An 18,288-nucleotide genomic window follows, 5' to 3' on the forward strand; every position below is an offset into this window, starting at 1 on the left:
GTCCCTGTGGATTCTCCATTTTATGTGTATGGAGGCAATTTTTAAATTAAATTAAACTAAATTAAATTTTTATTTTCAGATAGAGCCTAATATTGCTAAGAAACATGACAATTGATCTCCAAATATGGTTTTGATGTCCATACTTTGGAAACTGGCTTGGAAGAAAATATATTCTTGAACAGAGATAATTGCCTGCATTAATAATAAACATGCTGGGATAAATTTTAGACACACACACTGAGATGATTTGGAGGAATATCAGGACACAGTCTTAATCCTGCTACATCAGGGGTGAATTAAAGCTTTTTCCTAAAAAATCTATGTTCTGGACTTTGTTTACTTTGTGTTTAGAGAGAACCAGTATGTGGCAACATTAATAACTCTATCCTAAATCAATTTTATGTCATGTGCTTCTACTTTTAAAACTAAATTTTGTAAAACTGAATGTTATACATGCTGGTAAAAAGCAAATGCAAAAAATAAAATTTATAATGTTACGACATGTAAATAATCTACAGAGTATTCTAGCATCTACCAAGATATCGAATTATTTTTAGCATTAAGTCTATTTTTAAGGTGTAGTGCCAATCACTTCCATAGGAAAGGGATTTTATAGGCATTTCCTTACAAATCTAGATATGGGCAACTACTGGAATTGTCCTGACGTGTTTGATTTTCGTTTTTCTTGGAATGCGCTACCTTCCTGAATGCTTATTTAAGGGCTGGGTCAACCGATCCCCTGCAAGATGCACTTATAGGTTAAGTAACTACAGATCTCAGCTAATCCCGTTTAATCTGCTGTTACTAAATGGCCGTTTGCATTCCTGGCTCCCCATTTCTGAATGCTTAGGACTGGTTTTTACTTTTTGTTCCCATAACCGCTAAAAGGAGCGATGCGCCTCTTTGCATGCATGTGCATTGTGCTTAGCTTTTTGGAAGGAGTGAGCTGTTCGTGTCCTTCACAGTGCACCTGCGATTATCACGGCAGAAATGACGGCTCGGGATTAAGGTATGCTCCTCTCCTTGCTACTAAGTGCTCTAATTATTCTGACAAAGAGGACCCAAACAAAACAGTCTTATTTTGAAAGCAAATTGTTTGATTATCAGAAATCGGAGGAGAGAAGGTTTAATTTACATAAGCTTTAATTTAATTGTACTGGTCACCTACTTCAGTTTTATTTTGAGCAGTTTAACTCTTAAAAGCTTGTCAAATTACTCGAGACTCCCAAACACACACAAAAATATTCATCATGCTCCTATTCACAAAATGCCCCTTTCAGGAGGTCAAGCCATTTAAATGTGTGAGGCCAGTTCAGCCCTTGATTACAGACAGCGTAAGAGAGCAGAGCTGAGCAGGAGGTGCTGGGCATATCTACATCATTTGCTGTCAGCGTTTTTTCTCTTTTGTTTGAGGATTATTCTTGCCAACTGCTTAGTAGGAAGGAAGATCACACGAGTGAAGTTAGAGAGATTTATGATTAGAATTTTTCATCTTAAGCAAATGGAATTTTTACAAAGTAAAGAAGTTTGAAAAATACTGTCTGTTGCAGACACTGTAGGTCCTCACAGAAGTCATTTAATCTCTAGATTGCTTTAACATTTACCTGTGAAGTGTGAATAGTTATTTGCTTAAGTGTGCCTGAGTTCTTTTAGGTATAAGTTAAATTTAAAACAGAACTCTTGTTAGCTAAACACTGTAGACCTTGATTTTTTTTTTTTTTTTGAGAGGGGATTAATAACAAAATCAGAATTTTTTTTTGATTTGGTTAAAGTAAACAATGACTCTCCTAAATGAAGTAATTTGTTAAAAGAATTGCCCAATTTATGTCTTACAACTTTAAACAAATAAATAATAATAATTAAAACATATTTGGAAGTAGTTTCTCTTGTTATTGTATAAATGTTACCTAGCCAATTCTTGGTATCTTTTTGAGAGATTCACTGGGTGGTTAAGACAATGAAAAGAACGTAGCAAATTAAAGACCAGAAGGATGCCAAGGATGTTCAGCAGTTAAGGATCACGTCAGGGTACTTTTGAGAAACCGTCACAGACATGCCACCTTCTCCATGGTGGCCCCATTATTGATGGATTTTATAAAAATCATAGAATATTATGCCTGTAAGAACTCTAGAAATAATCTATTCAACCCCTGTCATTTTTTAAGTGAAGAAACTAAACTGTACAGAGGCTAAATGCCTTGTCCTAAGTCACATAGTTGTATCCATACAGTAACTGAGTTGATAAAGATGCTGGGTCTTTTAGCTTCCAATCTAGGCTTTTTTCTATTATAACAAACGGAAATACCTACTTAATAAGCAGAAACTGCTACCGTTTTGGCATGAAGTAGCACCAACATTTGCAATACAAAACAGAGATGAAGAGTAAGTGGTATCCCTAGAGAGTTTCAATGATTGCATAGGATCTTCTCCCAAAGTTATAGAAAGGAGATGACGCTACCAGTACATCATAGCTTTATGCTGCTCACATCTGTTCACAGCATGGATGGGCTTTTAAAATTCACCAGTTTGATGTAATGTGTTTTATTGAATGGCCGTTTTATTGTTATTATTTGCTAAATGTACAGTGCATTATAATTTAGATGATGTTTTGCAAAACTTTTAATTGTTCATTTTTAGCAATTCAGACGAGTAAATTATGGGAGATAAATAGGTCTTTTTTCAGCCTAAAATGAGTTTAAATTCTCAAATTTCTTCTACTTTAAACCCACACGTGGGACAGGTTTGTTTTTCTATACCTGTTTTACATGTGCCAACAAACTAGGACACAATGTGACTTGCTCAAGGTCACTTAAGTCAGTGAGTGCTAAAAAGAATAAACTTGCAGTTTCTGGTTTATTCCTTAGGCAGAAAGCAATGCACAGGTCACTTTGTTAAAACATCTCAGCTTTAATCATCTCATATAAACACTTTTTTTAAGTAAAGTGATCTTCTTAAAAATGATCAATTTATAATTTTAACGGGATTATTTTAAAATGGGCCATTTCCTGAGGAGGTACACTTTGAAGTTAGACAGAAGTGGCTTTGAAAGGTGCCTCTGTAACCCACTAGCTGGGTGACCTTGGGACATGACCTAATGTTGGTGGGCCTCTGTTATTTTAGGTGTATAACTGAGGTTGTTGATAATAGCAGCAAACACCTACTGAGTGCTTATTATGTGTCAGGAAGATGTAAAATTTTTTATCCATTTTAACTAATCATCATAGCAGTGCCATATGAGGAAATGAGGTTGAAAGACTAGTGAAATGACTTCCCATGGCCACAGAGGAGGTGGCAGAGCTTAGATTTTAACCTAGAGTTGGTACTTTTACCTACTACCCCAAATCTACCTCACAGGGTTGTTGTGATGATTAATTAAGATAATGAATGTGACCTGTGTTGCACAGGCCTGGCACGTAAAGATGTCCATAAATATTAGGTTGAACCACACAACATTGCTATTTGATTTTCTTTTACTACAAAAATGGCCATTTTACATGGTTTAACATAAGAGTAGCTGCTGTCCTGAGGATGATGATGAAAAAGAAGATGCTGTTGTGTTATTAACGAACAAGTGAAACAGGCTTACAGATATTTTGTGAAAACCAGTAGGGAATGAAGATTTGATATGTATTTCAAATATGGATTATTATCTCAAATGGGTCTTGGAAAGCAGGTTTCCTTGCATTGCTGTTGTTGTGACACTAGGTTGGTGTTATGTAATGACCTGGATATGAACGAGATCCCCATGAACTTCCCCGTGGACACCGTGAAGCTTCGCATAGAGAAGACTGTCATCCGCAGAATCTTCGCTGAGGCCTTCTACTACCTAGTGGAGCTCCAGTACCTCTGGGTGACTTACAACTCTGTGGCCACTGTTGACCCCAGCAGCTTTTACAACCTAAAGCAGCTGCATGAGCTGCGCTTGGATGGGAATTCTCTGGTTGCTTTCCCTTGGGCATCTCTGCTGGACATGCCCCATCTGAGGACCCTGGATTTGCACAATAACAGGATAACCAGTGTGCCAAATGAGGCGGTCAGGTATCTGAAGAACCTCGCCTACCTGGATTTATCAAGCAACAGACTAACCACATTGCCGCCAGGTTTCCTGGAGAGCTGGTCCCACTTAGTTACAACACCTTCTAGAAGCCTGGACCTTTCACCAAGAAGAATTATTCTCGGTAAGCTCACAAGCCTCTGGACTTTTCATGAATAGATACTTTGCTATGCAAACCTTTATTTGTCCAGTCTTTTAAAATCTATTGGATTTGGTTTCTTACTCTGTATTTGCACTTCTAATGGAATAGTACCTTATCAGTTAACCTAGGTCAAGTTTCCTGTTTTCCCTGTGTAAGGTATAATGACGGTGGGTGTGTAGAGGTGGTGAGAGGAGAACTAGCCTCATACACTGAGAGAAACACTGCTCTCAGAGAGCCTCGAGCTGACGGACAGAATCCACCAACCTGTCCTGACTCTTGTGAGCTCAGCAATACTCCATACTGCGCTACTGGCAATCCCCTGCTCTATTCGCTTTTCAGCTCTTCAGCAGGTTCTTCAGGAGTGGGACAGCAGTGTTGGCATCTTTATGAGGTGGCAGAGGTTTAATTAGGAAGAATAGCTTCCAAATTTTCTTACTCTAAAAAGAAGTGGTGGAGATGCCAGTTGTTTTACTGGCCCCAAATGGTTCTCCTAACGGATTTGTTCTCTTAGTTTAGCTGTGATTAGTTTTGTAGTTTTGATCCTGACTTGTTTAGGTTCTATGTGTATTTCTCTTGGCTTCTTAAAATGTAAACTCCTTTCGGTAAGTCCCTTTCTTCTTCTTCTTCATACACACACACGCATGCACATGCACACACACGCTCACACACATGCATGTGCCTGCACATATGTATTCCCACAGTGCTTTTTACCTGCTGCTCTGCATGGGGTGAATGCCTAATATGTGTGGTTGCCTGATTGAAATCAGTAAACTGAGACCCTTTTCAGGGGAATCTGTGGGCAGAAAAGCCTTTTATACTTTTGTATAAGACACAGCCTGAAATTTGATCAATTAGTTTGATTTGCTAAAATTTTGTTATACTTTTCAGCCAATAAGTCTGTGTTGTTAAGTCCCAACTTATGTCCATCGTGGCTGCAGAAGAGGTTGTATTTCTCAGGAGGACAAAAGAACTTCTAGGTCTTTGGACAATGAAATGACATAAGCCTTTTGGAGTGAGAGGAACACAGATGCTAAATCTGTGCCAGGCAATCTTACTGACCAATAGCACATGGGTGAATATTTGCTAAAGTGAAGTATGAATTAAATAACAGATATATTTGAGATTTTTTATTTTTGGCTAAAAAAAAAAAGTGCTGTGACAGCGTACTCACATGGCTTTAGCATTGCTTTTGTTGAAATGTAAATGTAGTTGGTGCTTATGAGACTAAAAATATGAGTAATAAGAGCCAGATAGAAAGAAGAAAACTCATGTGAGCTTTTCTTATATCACGTTTTGCCCATTGCTTATCTAGTCCTTCAAACATTTTTGATTGGAGAATAAAAGAACTATTGTAGGATGGGTTAGAGGAAAAAAACACGTTAGTTTAACAAATATTTGTGTTCTTATTAGGTACATTGATAGGCACCATGTGAACCTATAGTACAGTATTTGTTTACTTTGTTTTAGCCACTAATATAATCCTCATGAGTAAGTCTAATAGCTAGAAATTGTCTTAATTTAATACTGAGGTTCTATCTCCCAATATATTTTTCTAAGTTTCTTGGAAAGCAATTCTTGGTTCTTTTTTTTTTTTTAAATTTATTTATTTATTTATTTTTTTTGTCGTTTTTTCGTGACCGGCACTCAGCCAGTGAGTGCACTGGTCAGTCCTATATAGGATCCGAACCCGCGGCGGGAGCGTTGCTGCGCTCCCAGCGCAGCACTCTACCAAGTGCGCCACGGGCTCGGCCCCAATTCTTGGTTCTAATAGAATTATGCAACAGAGTAGAAAATAAAATTCAATTACTGAATTTCTATTAGTTGCTCTCTAATGACTAATTACCAATATTACTATGACGAAGCAATTTATAGAACATTAATATTTTTCATTTTTGAGTTAAATCTGGATGATAACTTAGGGATCAAACAGAAAGGATTATGAAATTCCAGTGTCCGTGGAGAGTTACCCAAACAGCTTTTTCCCTGTTTTAGGGTTAAGTTTCTTTAATCTTAACATGAAAATATTTTTGAAATAACATTAAATTTAAAAAGCTGGGTATGTAATTGTGTACAAAGCATGATTGTAACTATTTTAAAATGTGCAAAGACATTGTATACATGTATTAAAATATAGCTCTTTACCCCACAAATATGTATAATTCATACATTTAAATAAAAAAATAAAATAAATAAAATGCAGATGCATTTTTCAAAAATAAATGAATAAACAAAAATATGCAAAGAAAAAGACTGAAAAATACACTAACTGATTAACTGTCCTCTTCGGGTGGTAGGACATCTTTTCATTTTTCTATATTTTTGAAATGTCATCAATGATCATGCATTACTTTTATAATGATAACAATGATCATGATAATAAATAAAAGAAGATAGTCTGAAACATGTTGATCCATGAGTGGTGCTGACCTTAGCAAAGTCATGTATGCTGTGTTACAACAGGGGAAAGAGGTGCCACCTGCTTAAGAGAGGACCAATTGATGTTTGTAAATTACACACAGAAAACTCAAGTTTTTTCAGCTGGACTATGGAGATGACAGGACTTGTTCCATTGTGCTCACAGGACTGTGATGGGAATGAAAGGAGATATTTTGTGTTACAGTTCTTTAGAATATAAAGCATACAGACTTTGAGATTATTATCAACTACAGCATCCATGACTGGGTTTACAATGTCTTGTAAAGAAAAATGTCTATTCAGCTTTTTGTTATTTCAACAGTATTTGAGTCTTCCAGTTGCATCATTGAAATATATTGCTGAGAACCAGTCCTAGATTTTCTAGAACTCAGTGTTCAACTGTGGCAATGATATCTTTCCAGGTGCCCTGTAGAATTTACGTTTGTACTATTATAGTGGATACACTCTTCTTTCATTCAATTTTTATTAGCCTGTGTTAATTATTGCTGGCAGATGGAGGTTCTATTTGTAATAGTCATAGTAATAGCTAATATTGATGGAGTTACTCAAGGCCAGGCTTAGTTCTAATACTTTACATATATAACTTCTTCTAGTCTTACGTTAATCCTGTGGTAAGTACCACTTCATCCCCATTTAAAAGATGAAGAAATGGGCCGCAAATTAAGTCACTTGCCCAAATTCACTCACCACACATTGTTGAAGCTGGAGTTTGAATACCGGCCACTAGGGTCCAGAACCCACACTCTCCCCCACTCCTTTGTAATGCAAGCTATGCAATAATACCAGAGTTATTTTCTTCATATATACATTACTTTATTGCTCTCTTTAAATCATGTATTTATTTAATAGAAAAATTTAGAGAGACACTTTTCAGTTATTCTCTTTCTTCTACATGAGTAAAAATATCACCTTAGTGAAATTGTCTTTAATGTATCCATAAAAAAATAAACTAGTGTCCTGCAAGTAAACATTTAAATAAACTATGAAACTACATTTTTGCTTTGCAATACAGGCAAATTTCCATGGCCTCTTTCTCAAGATTAACCAAATATTTACATAGGCATATTCTGTAAGGCTTGATGCTGTTTAACTTGGAGGAAAAACCCTGCAAGAGAAGGCATAAAATGCTTTTTGGGGTGTTTTTTACTGGTACTCAAATTTGCTCATTTGTACACATGGGCTTTTCTATTCAGAAGGGAGTTTGCCTGAAAGGCAGTGGCAACAAGTATTCCACAGAGTTTTCTAAAATGGCATTAATTTGGTTCAACAAACACTGTCTCTGTTGATATGCCCCACCCGTTGCTAGGCACCGAAAAGACAAATCCACATGGTCAAGTCTTGCGCCTTGACAGGTGCTCTTCTGAAGAGCTCATGGGCATGTTTTCAGTCCTCAGACGACTCCATGTGGCAGCGTAATGATTGTCACCCTCTTTTTACAGCTGGTAAGGAAGCAGAGTTGAGCTTCAAATATGCAGTTCATCTTCGGAGACATCACTCTTTATTTTTTAAGTTTTTTTTTTTTTTCAAATTGAGGGATTGAAGTATACTTTGCATACGGTGAGATGCAGGATCTTAAGTATATGATTTGGTAAATTCTGATAAATTGTATACCCCCAGGTAACCAATACTATTATCAAGATACAGAATATTCCTATCACCCCAGAAAGTCCCCTGTGCCCCTTCCCTGTCAATCTCTCCTCACCCCAGACAACCACTTGATTTCCATCACCGGAGGTTAATTTTGCCTGCTCTAGAATGCCTCGTAAATGGAATCGTATAAATGCACTCTTGTGCCAGGCTCCTCTCACTCAGCATCGTGTTTTTGAGATTCAGCCATGTTGTTACACATATTGGTAGTTCCTTATTGCAGATGCGTATCCAATTGCATGAATGAACCAATAGTTCATCCGGATGTTAGCTACATGGGTCCTTTCCAGTTTTGGCTATTATGAATTAAGCTGCTATTACATTCTTGTACAAGGCTTTTTGTGGCACCTGTTTTTATTTTCCCTGGATAAATTCCTACTATTGAAATTGCTGGGTTATAGGATGGCTGTATGTATAATTTTTTAAAGAAACTGCCAATTTTCCAAAGATGTTGTATATACCATTATGTACTCCCACTAGCACTGCATGACAGTGGTTGCTCCATGCCCTCACCAACACTTGATGTTGTCAGTCTTTTTCATTTAAGCTGTTCTGGGGGGTGGGGGGTTGGGGAAGGTGGGTCAGAGAGCAGTATCATGTTGTGCTTTTAGTTGCATTTCCCTGATGATTAATGGTGCGGACCAGATTTTCATCTGCTTATTGGCCATTGTGTACATTCCTTTATGAAGTATCTGTTCAAGTGTTTTGCTTAATTTTTTAGGGTTATCTGTCTTTTTATTATTGAATACAAATCTTTTGTCAGTTATATGCATTATGAATATTTTCTTCAAAGCTGGCTCATCTATTCCTGGTTTCATGGTGTCTTTAGTAAGTTCTAGTTTTCATGATATCTGATTTATTATTATTTTTCTCTTATAGTTAGTACTTTCTGTGTCCCATCTAGGAAATATTTGCCTACCTCAAGGTCATGGAGGTATTCTACTTCCCTTATAGTTTCAGCGTTAATATTCAGTTCTTAGCTTTATATTCTTAGCTTTTATGCTTATGATTATGATCCATCTCAAAATAGTTTTTGAGGATAGTGTAAGGTAGGGTTTGAGGTTTAATTTTTTCCTGGCAGGTGTCCGGTTGTTCCAGCACCATTTGTTGAAAAGACTTTCCTTTCCCTATTGGATTGTTAAATACTACTGCTCCGCAAAGTTGAGAGCGGCATTGCCTTTGCCTTCAAGGGTGAATAGTCTACAGAATAACTTTTGTACAAGAACTTATTGCTGACTTTTCACAAAAAATAGCACATTTAATTCAATTACTCTGATGCATGGGAAATACTACTCTTTTAGAAAGGGATAAAGCAAAGTTCACTTGCCCCATCCAAGGATAGTTACATAAAATAATTTAATTAATGCAAATTACTGTGATTGTGGTTGGTGTGTTGCCTTGAAGGAATGCAGTGCAAGTAACAGTTTAACTTTAGAGAGTTCTCGTACCTTTGTCCCCAGAAGAAAAACCCTGATGAGTTCAAAAAATTGTACCCTTGACCTTAGATGTTTCAAAGCTGGAGTAAACCAACATTTTATTTTTGAAGGATTTAAAAATATTTACTCCTGGTTAACATAACTTTTAGATATAACCAGTTGGATTAATTTTTTTTATAGAATTTTGTTTTACTGTTAATACATTTTGATAATAGTTTCAAAGCACTGATGAAATTGTTTATGTTATATGAATCTTTCCCTATATAGACATTTGTGCTCCAGATGTCACTGGTTTGACATTTTTTATTTGTAAATAATAGCACTTGTAGCTGCTACCCATGGCTCTAAATGTTTTTAGGTGACAAAGAGATGAGTTATGGCAGAAGGAATATTAGATTAGGAAGCTAAAAAAGTCTGGGACTTAGGACTCTAAACTATTTATAAAGTCAAGGTAGTAATTTCTTTGTGCTTAATTTTCCTCGGGGGTGAAAATGGAAGAATAATACTAGCTTCCTGAGGTGGTATAAGACATAACATGGTGGTTAAAGATGAGAGCTTTAAGACCAGGATACTGAAGTTCAAACTGTGCCTGTCCAATTAAGTGACCTTGAGCAAATTCCTTAGCCTTCCTTAGTCTTGTTTTTCTCATTTTTAAAATGAGAATGACAATAATATTACCTACCCTATGCTATCATGAAGATTGGGTTAGACAATCCTTTAGATGCTTAGTGCTGTTGTGAGATCATTTTCCATGGTGTCTTGAATTTCTGCGTGTCTTAAAAGGAGAGGCAGGCACTGACTGCTTTTTATTCTGTACTATCTTTTCAAGGATTTTTGCTAGAGAGCAGCTTTGGAAGGCAGAGATATATCTTCCTCCAGAGCAAAGGGTAGGCAGTATAATAATGATAATGCTTCCCTCCAGTGCTATGAGTAATAACCTATCCTTCAACTCTGACCAGGAGTCTTGTGTCTTCCACCAACATCCATAGAACTGTGGCTGCCTGCCCCCTTGCAAAAGCAAACCACTCAAAAGTCAAATGTTGGTGAAAATGGAAGTCAGCTGTTATTCAGGAATACCAGTGACCTGAGGAGAGACGTTAGGCTAACCCATCTCTCTACTAAACCTGAAGGATAATGGCCAGGCTAAAGCCATCTCATAGACTCAGATTTACTGAGGGGTTTTTAAAGAAGTTGAGGGAATAGAGTGTGGGAAATGAAAAGCAAGAGGGACGGGGATGTGAGCCTTGGGAGCTCAGTGCAAGGAGCCAGGTGCAAGGTCTCACCAAAGCTCCATCTGGTTTCTGTTCCCATGTTTGCTGTTATCTCAGGGTCCTGCTGGAGGGATGGAATCAGCATAGCTTTACTGACATCTTCTTTGGTTTCCCAGGGTCTGGATAGTAGTATGTGCATGTCTGCAAGTTTGCAGCTTCAGGTTGGCTGGAAAACAACCTTACATTTGTGTAAATAATGTCATCTTGCCACATAACCAAGGTTCAAAATATCAAATAACCATGGGAAAAGAGGGATCTCAGAGAAATGCATGACAAGAAAAAAACTGTATCTTTTTAAAATTTGCCTCCAGCCCATGCAGTTTTAGGTCCCAACATGGCTTCAGTCCTGCTCATTCCAACAGATCCATAGATTAACTTTCATGCCTCAATCAATGGATATGAAAAATGCTTCTTTATATTCTTCCGCCTTTTACTTAGTGATAATGGCTTTTTGCTGTTTCATCTTTGGTTTCTTCCAGTCTATAATCATTGTTTTTATTTTATAGACCGACGGAATATGATGGCTAGAGAGAGCTATCGAATTTATTTAGTCAACCCCCTCATTTTACAGATGAGAAAACAGGCTCAGTAGCGCTGCAGCATCCAGACACAGTTAGTTAATGGCAGAGCCCCATCTGGAACCCAGACACAGTAAAGTTTGTGAGGATGTCATTTCCTATTACTTTTTAATTTCTCTTCTATACCATATTTAAATCAGGCCTTTATATATTAGGTCAACTAGTATTTACAATAACAAATGAATACCTAATGTGGTGCCTAGAGGTAAAATGGGTTTTTAAATGTTTATTAACTGACATTAGTTTGGTGTATCACTATCCATCAGGTCACGTCACCACCATTACTTACATATTCGCTTTGAATTGTTTTTAGTAGAGGTGTGGATTGCATTAAGTTTGGTCTTTTTTGTTAACAGAAAGAAAATATGGACTCAAGTGTAGGGAATATGTTTTTCTCTGTGTGAAATTTGTGGCTTATTCAGAGACTAGAACTGACTATATTAACAAGAGGTTTTAAGGACTACGTTTAGCAGGAATGGTTAAAGTTTGCAGAGATTTTACCATGAATAAGCCATTGATTTAAGATAATTTACATAATTACTTAACTAAAATTTCATGCAACTTTATGAAAGAATCACTGCCATTATATACATTCTACAGATGAGGCTGAGAGAGGTGGTTAGATACCCACTTGGTAGAGCTTGGTAGAACCAGGATTTCTTTTCTTTTTTTTTTTTAGAACTAGGATTTCAACCCAGACATTAGGTTTCAGAGCCACACTAAGTTATTGCAATATAAAAATAAACTAGAAAGTCTGCTTGTGGCGTGAAATTGGGTGAAGGAGTCAACACTTAAGAGATAGAATTCAAATTCATATTAGTTAGAGAACTAGTCACAGATTTCCAGGACTAAATATAACAAAAAAAAGTTCAAGGTTATTCACCCATAGAAGAAAAGCAAATTTCTAAAATAAAAGATAAAAAAGAAATAATATTTACAAATATTGGCAGAAAAATATGAGCCAGTCATGAACTGCTATTATAATAAAAGTAGGGATAAATAGAAATGTAGAATTTATGAATTAAAGTGAAATTTTCACCATGGTTAGATTTTTTAAAAATTGTAGTTCTTTCTTTTCTACTCAGTTTGTAAGCCACTCCATTAGTAAAAAGCCATAACCGTGAATATTTGAGATAAATCCTTTTCTAAACTGCACTTTATGTGAGCCTGTTACGGGACATTACCCTTAAGACCTTCAGAGAGACATTTTTTCTGACAGAATACTCTAAAGCACCATTCAGATGCTTCTGAGATTTTAGCAAATAATTACATAGTCCCACCCTGGATTTGATATTTGCTCTGAAGTTCCTTCTTAATTTGAGAATTTTGGTGAGGCTGGGAATGAGAAACAGTTCTATTATTGAACCCAAAAAGTTTTGGTTCCTTTACACGTAACAGTGTTTCTTTAGCTGTTATCTGTCTGCTATGGTTTGAATATGCTTTGTCCCCACCGAAACTCAAGTTGAGGCTTGGTCCCCATTGTGGTGGTGTTGGAAGGTGGTGCCTTTAAGAGGTGATTAGATTGTTGAAAGGATTATAATGCCTTTCCTGTAGGAAGTGAGTCCTCAGTCTTGTGGGACTGGATTAGTTACCACGAGAGCAGGTTATTATGAAGCAAAGCTGCCTCTCATATCTGGTCTCTTTGCACACACTCGCTTCCCTTTCCGCTTCTCTATCACATTATGACACAGCACGAGGCCCTCACCAGAAGCCAACCAGATATGGCTGCCTGATCTTGGACGTCTCAGCCTCCCAAATTGTGAGCTAAATAAAACTCTTTTCTTCATAAATCACCCAGTCTGTGGTATTCTGTTATAGCAACAGAAAATGGACTAAAACACTTTCCTCTAGCAAGAAGACACCAGGCAGCAGTTTCAACACTCTGTGTAGAAATACCCCTAGGTAAATCTCTCATTTCACTGGGTTATGTTTTCTACTTTCCATGTCTAAACTTTCTGCCACTCCACAGCAAGGATCTCCTTTCCTCTAATTTCCAGTAACAGTTTCCTCACTTTTCTTTAAGCTCTCACTGACAGCCTCCCTGAAGGCCAAGGGAATCCTGTGAACAGTTCTAAAAGCTGCAGTGGATCCTGAAGGCAACTGCCAAGTGTCAGCTAACTGCAGTCCCTGCAGCTGATCCTCTCCTGAAGGGAGATTTGAGCCAAGTGCCTCCATGGCTGCTGCGTGCAACACTCATGCCAAACCATGGTCTTACCTCTACCAGTCTTTCCAGTCTTATCTCCTGCCATTGCTTGCATCTCACTCTGTTTTCGGTACATGAAATTTGAAACCTGTATTACCTCAACATGTCTCCAAATCACACAAAAACGTGACATATTCCAGGCTGAGTTAGGTGTCTCTCAGCATAGTGTAATACTTATAATACTGTGAGTACTTCCATAGAACCTTAGAAATATCTCTATTACTGTATTTATGGCATTCTGTGGTACTTGGAGAGAAATCTTGATTCTGACACCGATTAGCTGTGTGACCTCGGTTGAGTTATTTGGCCTCTCTGTGTCTCAGCTTCTTCATCATAATAATGGGGACAATAATGCAATCTTTCTCCCAGGATTGTTGGGATTAAATGAAATAATACAGATAAATTCTTAGAACAGAACCTAGCACTGAGTAAATTCTCAGTAAATATTAGCTGTTATTATTAATAATTTGAAGTAATGGACAGGACAGGATATGTTCATTCAGGTTGCTGGACTGTAGGGCAATACTGACATAGTGGTAACTCTACTTCAACTCTCAAAGCACTTCTGTTTTTAAGAAGGTGGTGTAGGCACCTTCTTTCCCAAGTGATGTAAACCAAAGTCATCAGAATAACCTTTATCAACCTTTTCTTCCCTTCTGTTTTAGGTCTGCAGGACAACCCCTGGTTCTGTGACTGTCACATTTCCAAAATCATCGAGTTGTCAAAGGTTGTTGACCCTACTATAGTGCTTCTTGATCCACTGATGATATGTAGTGAACCCGAGAGCCTCACAGGAATTTTGTTTCAGCGGGCTGAGTTGGAGCAGTGTCTGAAGCCATCGGTGATGACCTCGGCCACCAAAATCACGTCTGCTCTGGGCAGTAATGTCCTGCTACGGTGTGATGCCACTGGCTCTCCCACCCCACAGCTCACGTGGACCAGATCAGACAGCTCGCCAGTTAATCATACAGGTATTTATTCCAGCCCTGTGAAACGAAGAATTTACAAAAGTCTGAAATTAATCTCATGCTTTTGAGTGATTTGAAATTGGCTGGTTAATTCTAGTAATATTTACCAAGATTGGTGGATGTAAGGGATTCGAAAGCTACATTTTATTGTTGATATTTTCCGCAGTTTATTTAACCACCAGATAAAGATAATCTAATCTTTTTCCCTTAGTTATAAAACAACACGATCCAGTGGATGGATGATTGAGGACAAGGCCTTCTTTGTTTTGCTCCACCATCTTGGTTACAGCTCACTTAAAAATGTATAACCATTGCAATTTTTTAAGAAGGGACTTTCATACAAGTTTTCCATTTTTGAATGATTATTTAAGTAATAAGTTACACAAAAACCTTGTTATGGGGCAAAAAGTATAACTTTTAGAAATACTTATTATATTCACTTTTTAGATCCTACCACATTTGTGCTTTGGCCCCAGTTTCAACAGTCATATTCTGACGATTAAAGGAATATATTTTTAAAACCCTTCAAAATTAAATTAAAATCAAGTTTGAAATAATGAAACCTGATAGAATAAAAAAAGTTAAGAATAACTTTTTACATTTTATAGAATTTTAATTTTATAGACTTAAAAGTTAACTTTTTAATATTTTAATATTTCTGCATATAGATAGTAAATGATACATATAGTAAATGCATATAGATAGTAAATGGCCTACAGTGTAAGCTAGTGAGTTAAGTTCTGGGCTACTAGGATACTATTCCTTGCATAATTATTCTTCAGAAAGCTTCTGAAATCAAAACAGAATGGAAGTATGTTCAGATTATAGTGTTTTAGGAAAGCAAAATTTCAATTTTTGTACAAACTGTATATAACTCTGCAAACAAAAGAATCCATGATTGCTAATTTCTCTAAGTTAAATATAAAGTGAATGATTCAGAATACAAATGATGACTCCTGTGTCAGAAAAGGATCTGCTGTACCTTCTGCTATGTGGATAGATGCATTTTATTGCAATGAAAAAATATCTTGAGAAACATTTAAGTAAGGTCTTATGATAAACATTTTATAGAATCACAGTGAGTAAAAATTAGAAGGGACTTGTGAAATCACTGACTTATACCCTTATTTTACAAATGCAGAAACAGAGGCCTAAAGACACTAACTGACTTGACTAAAACCATATACTACTTAAAGGACAAAAGTGTACTAAAACCCAAGTCTGATTCCCAACCCCATGTCTTAAAAATCTCATGTCCCATACAGACCTCACAGCACCTGGCAGGTGCTAGAGCTTCATGTAAACAGTTCACAGAACCTTCACCCGCCACCAGACACTTGCAGAGTGTCTTTTCCCTCCAGGCTTATGGGAGAGGATGACGTAGAACAGACAGTTTCTTCTCTGTTGGCATGATTGCTGGAGTTTTTCCTTTTTTTTCTCACAGAGTATAATTTTTTTTCTTCCAGTAATTCAGGAATCTCCAGAGGAAGGAGTCAGATGGTCCATAATAAGCTTGACAAGCATTTCTTACAAGGATGCTGGGGATTACAAATGTAAGGCCAGCAATTTGGCTGGGATGTCAGAAGCTGTGGTTACTGTGATAGTTGTTGGTGTTGTCACAACCACTGTATCATCAGACACTTCTGAAAGAAGACCTGGAGATCACTCTGAGCAGGAGGCCCATCCAGGATCTGGAAGAGTGACACCCATCCCTAGCTCATTGTCAACTCCCTCGTCCTCTTCCTCCTCTTCTCTTCCCCCCACTTCTTTCATTTCTCTTTCTACTTCTTCTTTGTCTCCTCCCTCCACTGCTTCCTTCTCTTTATCTCCTTTCTTCTCCTCCATTGTTTCTTCAACCACCACTCTAGGCAGTAGTGTTTCAGCAAGCACCACCATGGCCCCCAGGCAGTCAGTGCAGCTCCACCCAGATGGGAAAAGAAACTTAAAGGTGAAGATGAATGGAAGTAAGCTCCCCCGAGCCAGTGCAAGTAAGAAGGAAGAGTTGGCATTGTTGGATCGAACAGCACCTACGGAGATGAACGCCGCAATAGAAAACCTCAGAGTGGTCAGCGAGACTGAAGAGAGAGTGACTTTGACGTGGAACACTATCAACCGCACGCATAACTCTGCGGTGACTGTGTTTTACTCCAAGTATGGTGAAAAGGACCTGCTGCTGTTGAATGCAGACTCCAGCGAGAATCAAGTAACCATAGATGGCTTGGAGCCTGGTAGGCAATACGTGGCGTGTGTCTGTCCGAAAGGAGAGCCTCCCCAGAAAGACCAATGTATCACCTTTTCTACTGACAGAGTTGAGGAAGAAGGTGATTTTCAGTGGTCTTTCCTCATCGTGGTGACCAGCACTGCCTGTGTTGTTGTCTTGCCATTGATTTGTTTCTTGTTGTACAAAGTTTGCAAACTGCAGTGTAAGTCAGAATCTTTCTGGGAAGATGATTTTGCAAAAGAAACTTATATCCAATTTGAGACCCTGTCTCCGAGGTCTCAAAGTGTAGGGGAACTCTGGACACAAAGGCACAGAGATGACTCAGAAAAATTGCTGCTTTGTTCTAGGTCAAGTGTGGAATCTCAGATAACTTAAAAGTGAGGGTTCTAGACTAGAGTATTATTGCTAAGGTTTTGCATCTTAGGCACATGTGAGCTACAAAATCAAAGATCTGTGGGTATAGATGACATTGCTTGGATGACTTTTGGACAGACTTTCACATCCTACGTGAAAATCACAAATGGAGTGCTTTTAAATGTGTTTTTGAAAAAATACCATGAGACTTCTGAATTAAGACAAATAATCTTGATTTTTGTTGTGTGGAGGATGTCTACATGAATAATTTTTAGGATGGTGCTTAATAAATTAATAATTTTTAAGATAATATTTTAGTTCTTTAAAATAAATTAATGTGAAAATAGTTATAACAAGTGAACTCTGCATTTTAAAAAGGTATTTTTTTGAGCAGTGAAGAGAGATTATTATAACCAGCTAAGCCTTGATGTTCATTCACGTCCAAAGTGCTTTAAGGCATTTGCTATGGACATTTGTTGGCATTGCCTAGTGGGCGAGCATGGGATCGTAAAAGAATTTTGAGTTCACTAAGGTTAACTCCAACCCAATGGAGAAAGGAGGCTCCATCTCCTGGTACCATTATTCATTATGATATTGTAGAGTTGTGTTCACACTGCATGTAAGAAAAATTTTCCCTTGTACTTAGAAATATAGGGATTAGCAAAAATAAGCATAAAAGGAGGATCATGACCAATAGCAAGGCTATTTCTAAGAAATTGTCACTGTAGCACTTTAACACATCTGCTGACAAACTGTATGGGTATTTTTAAATAATGTGCTAACTTTAAAACCATTTCTTTAATATTTTGCTTTTCGCTCGCCTTTCCTTCCTTCTTTCTTCTCTCCTCTTCCTTCCTTCATTTCTTTCTTTTTTTTTTTCTTCTTCTGGTTGTTAGAAGATGTTCAGGTTGCCAAAGTACCACAGGCTATGCTGTTTGTCTTTTTCTACATAATATTTTGATTCTCTGGACAAAGAGA

General features: G+C 37.4%; 1 protein-coding gene across 1 annotated transcript; it reads left to right on the top strand.

Annotated features, from left to right (window-relative positions):
• The first annotated feature begins 893 nt into the window (after positions 1–893).
• Positions 894–17,331, top strand: LRIT3 (leucine rich repeat, Ig-like and transmembrane domains 3). Its single transcript, XM_063107350.1, has 4 exons — positions 894–1,009; positions 3,706–4,178; positions 14,433–14,738; positions 16,202–17,331. Exons 1-4 carry the CDS (start codon positions 894–896, stop codon positions 17,329–17,331), a joined length of 2,025 nt encoding a protein of 674 aa, XP_062963420.1.
• Positions 17,332–18,288: the final 957 nt, after the last annotated feature.

Source organism: Cynocephalus volans, chromosome 9 (genome assembly GCF_027409185.1).
Source record: "Cynocephalus volans isolate mCynVol1 chromosome 9, mCynVol1.pri, whole genome shotgun sequence".
NCBI lineage: Eukaryota > Metazoa > Chordata > Mammalia > Dermoptera > Cynocephalidae > Cynocephalus > Cynocephalus volans.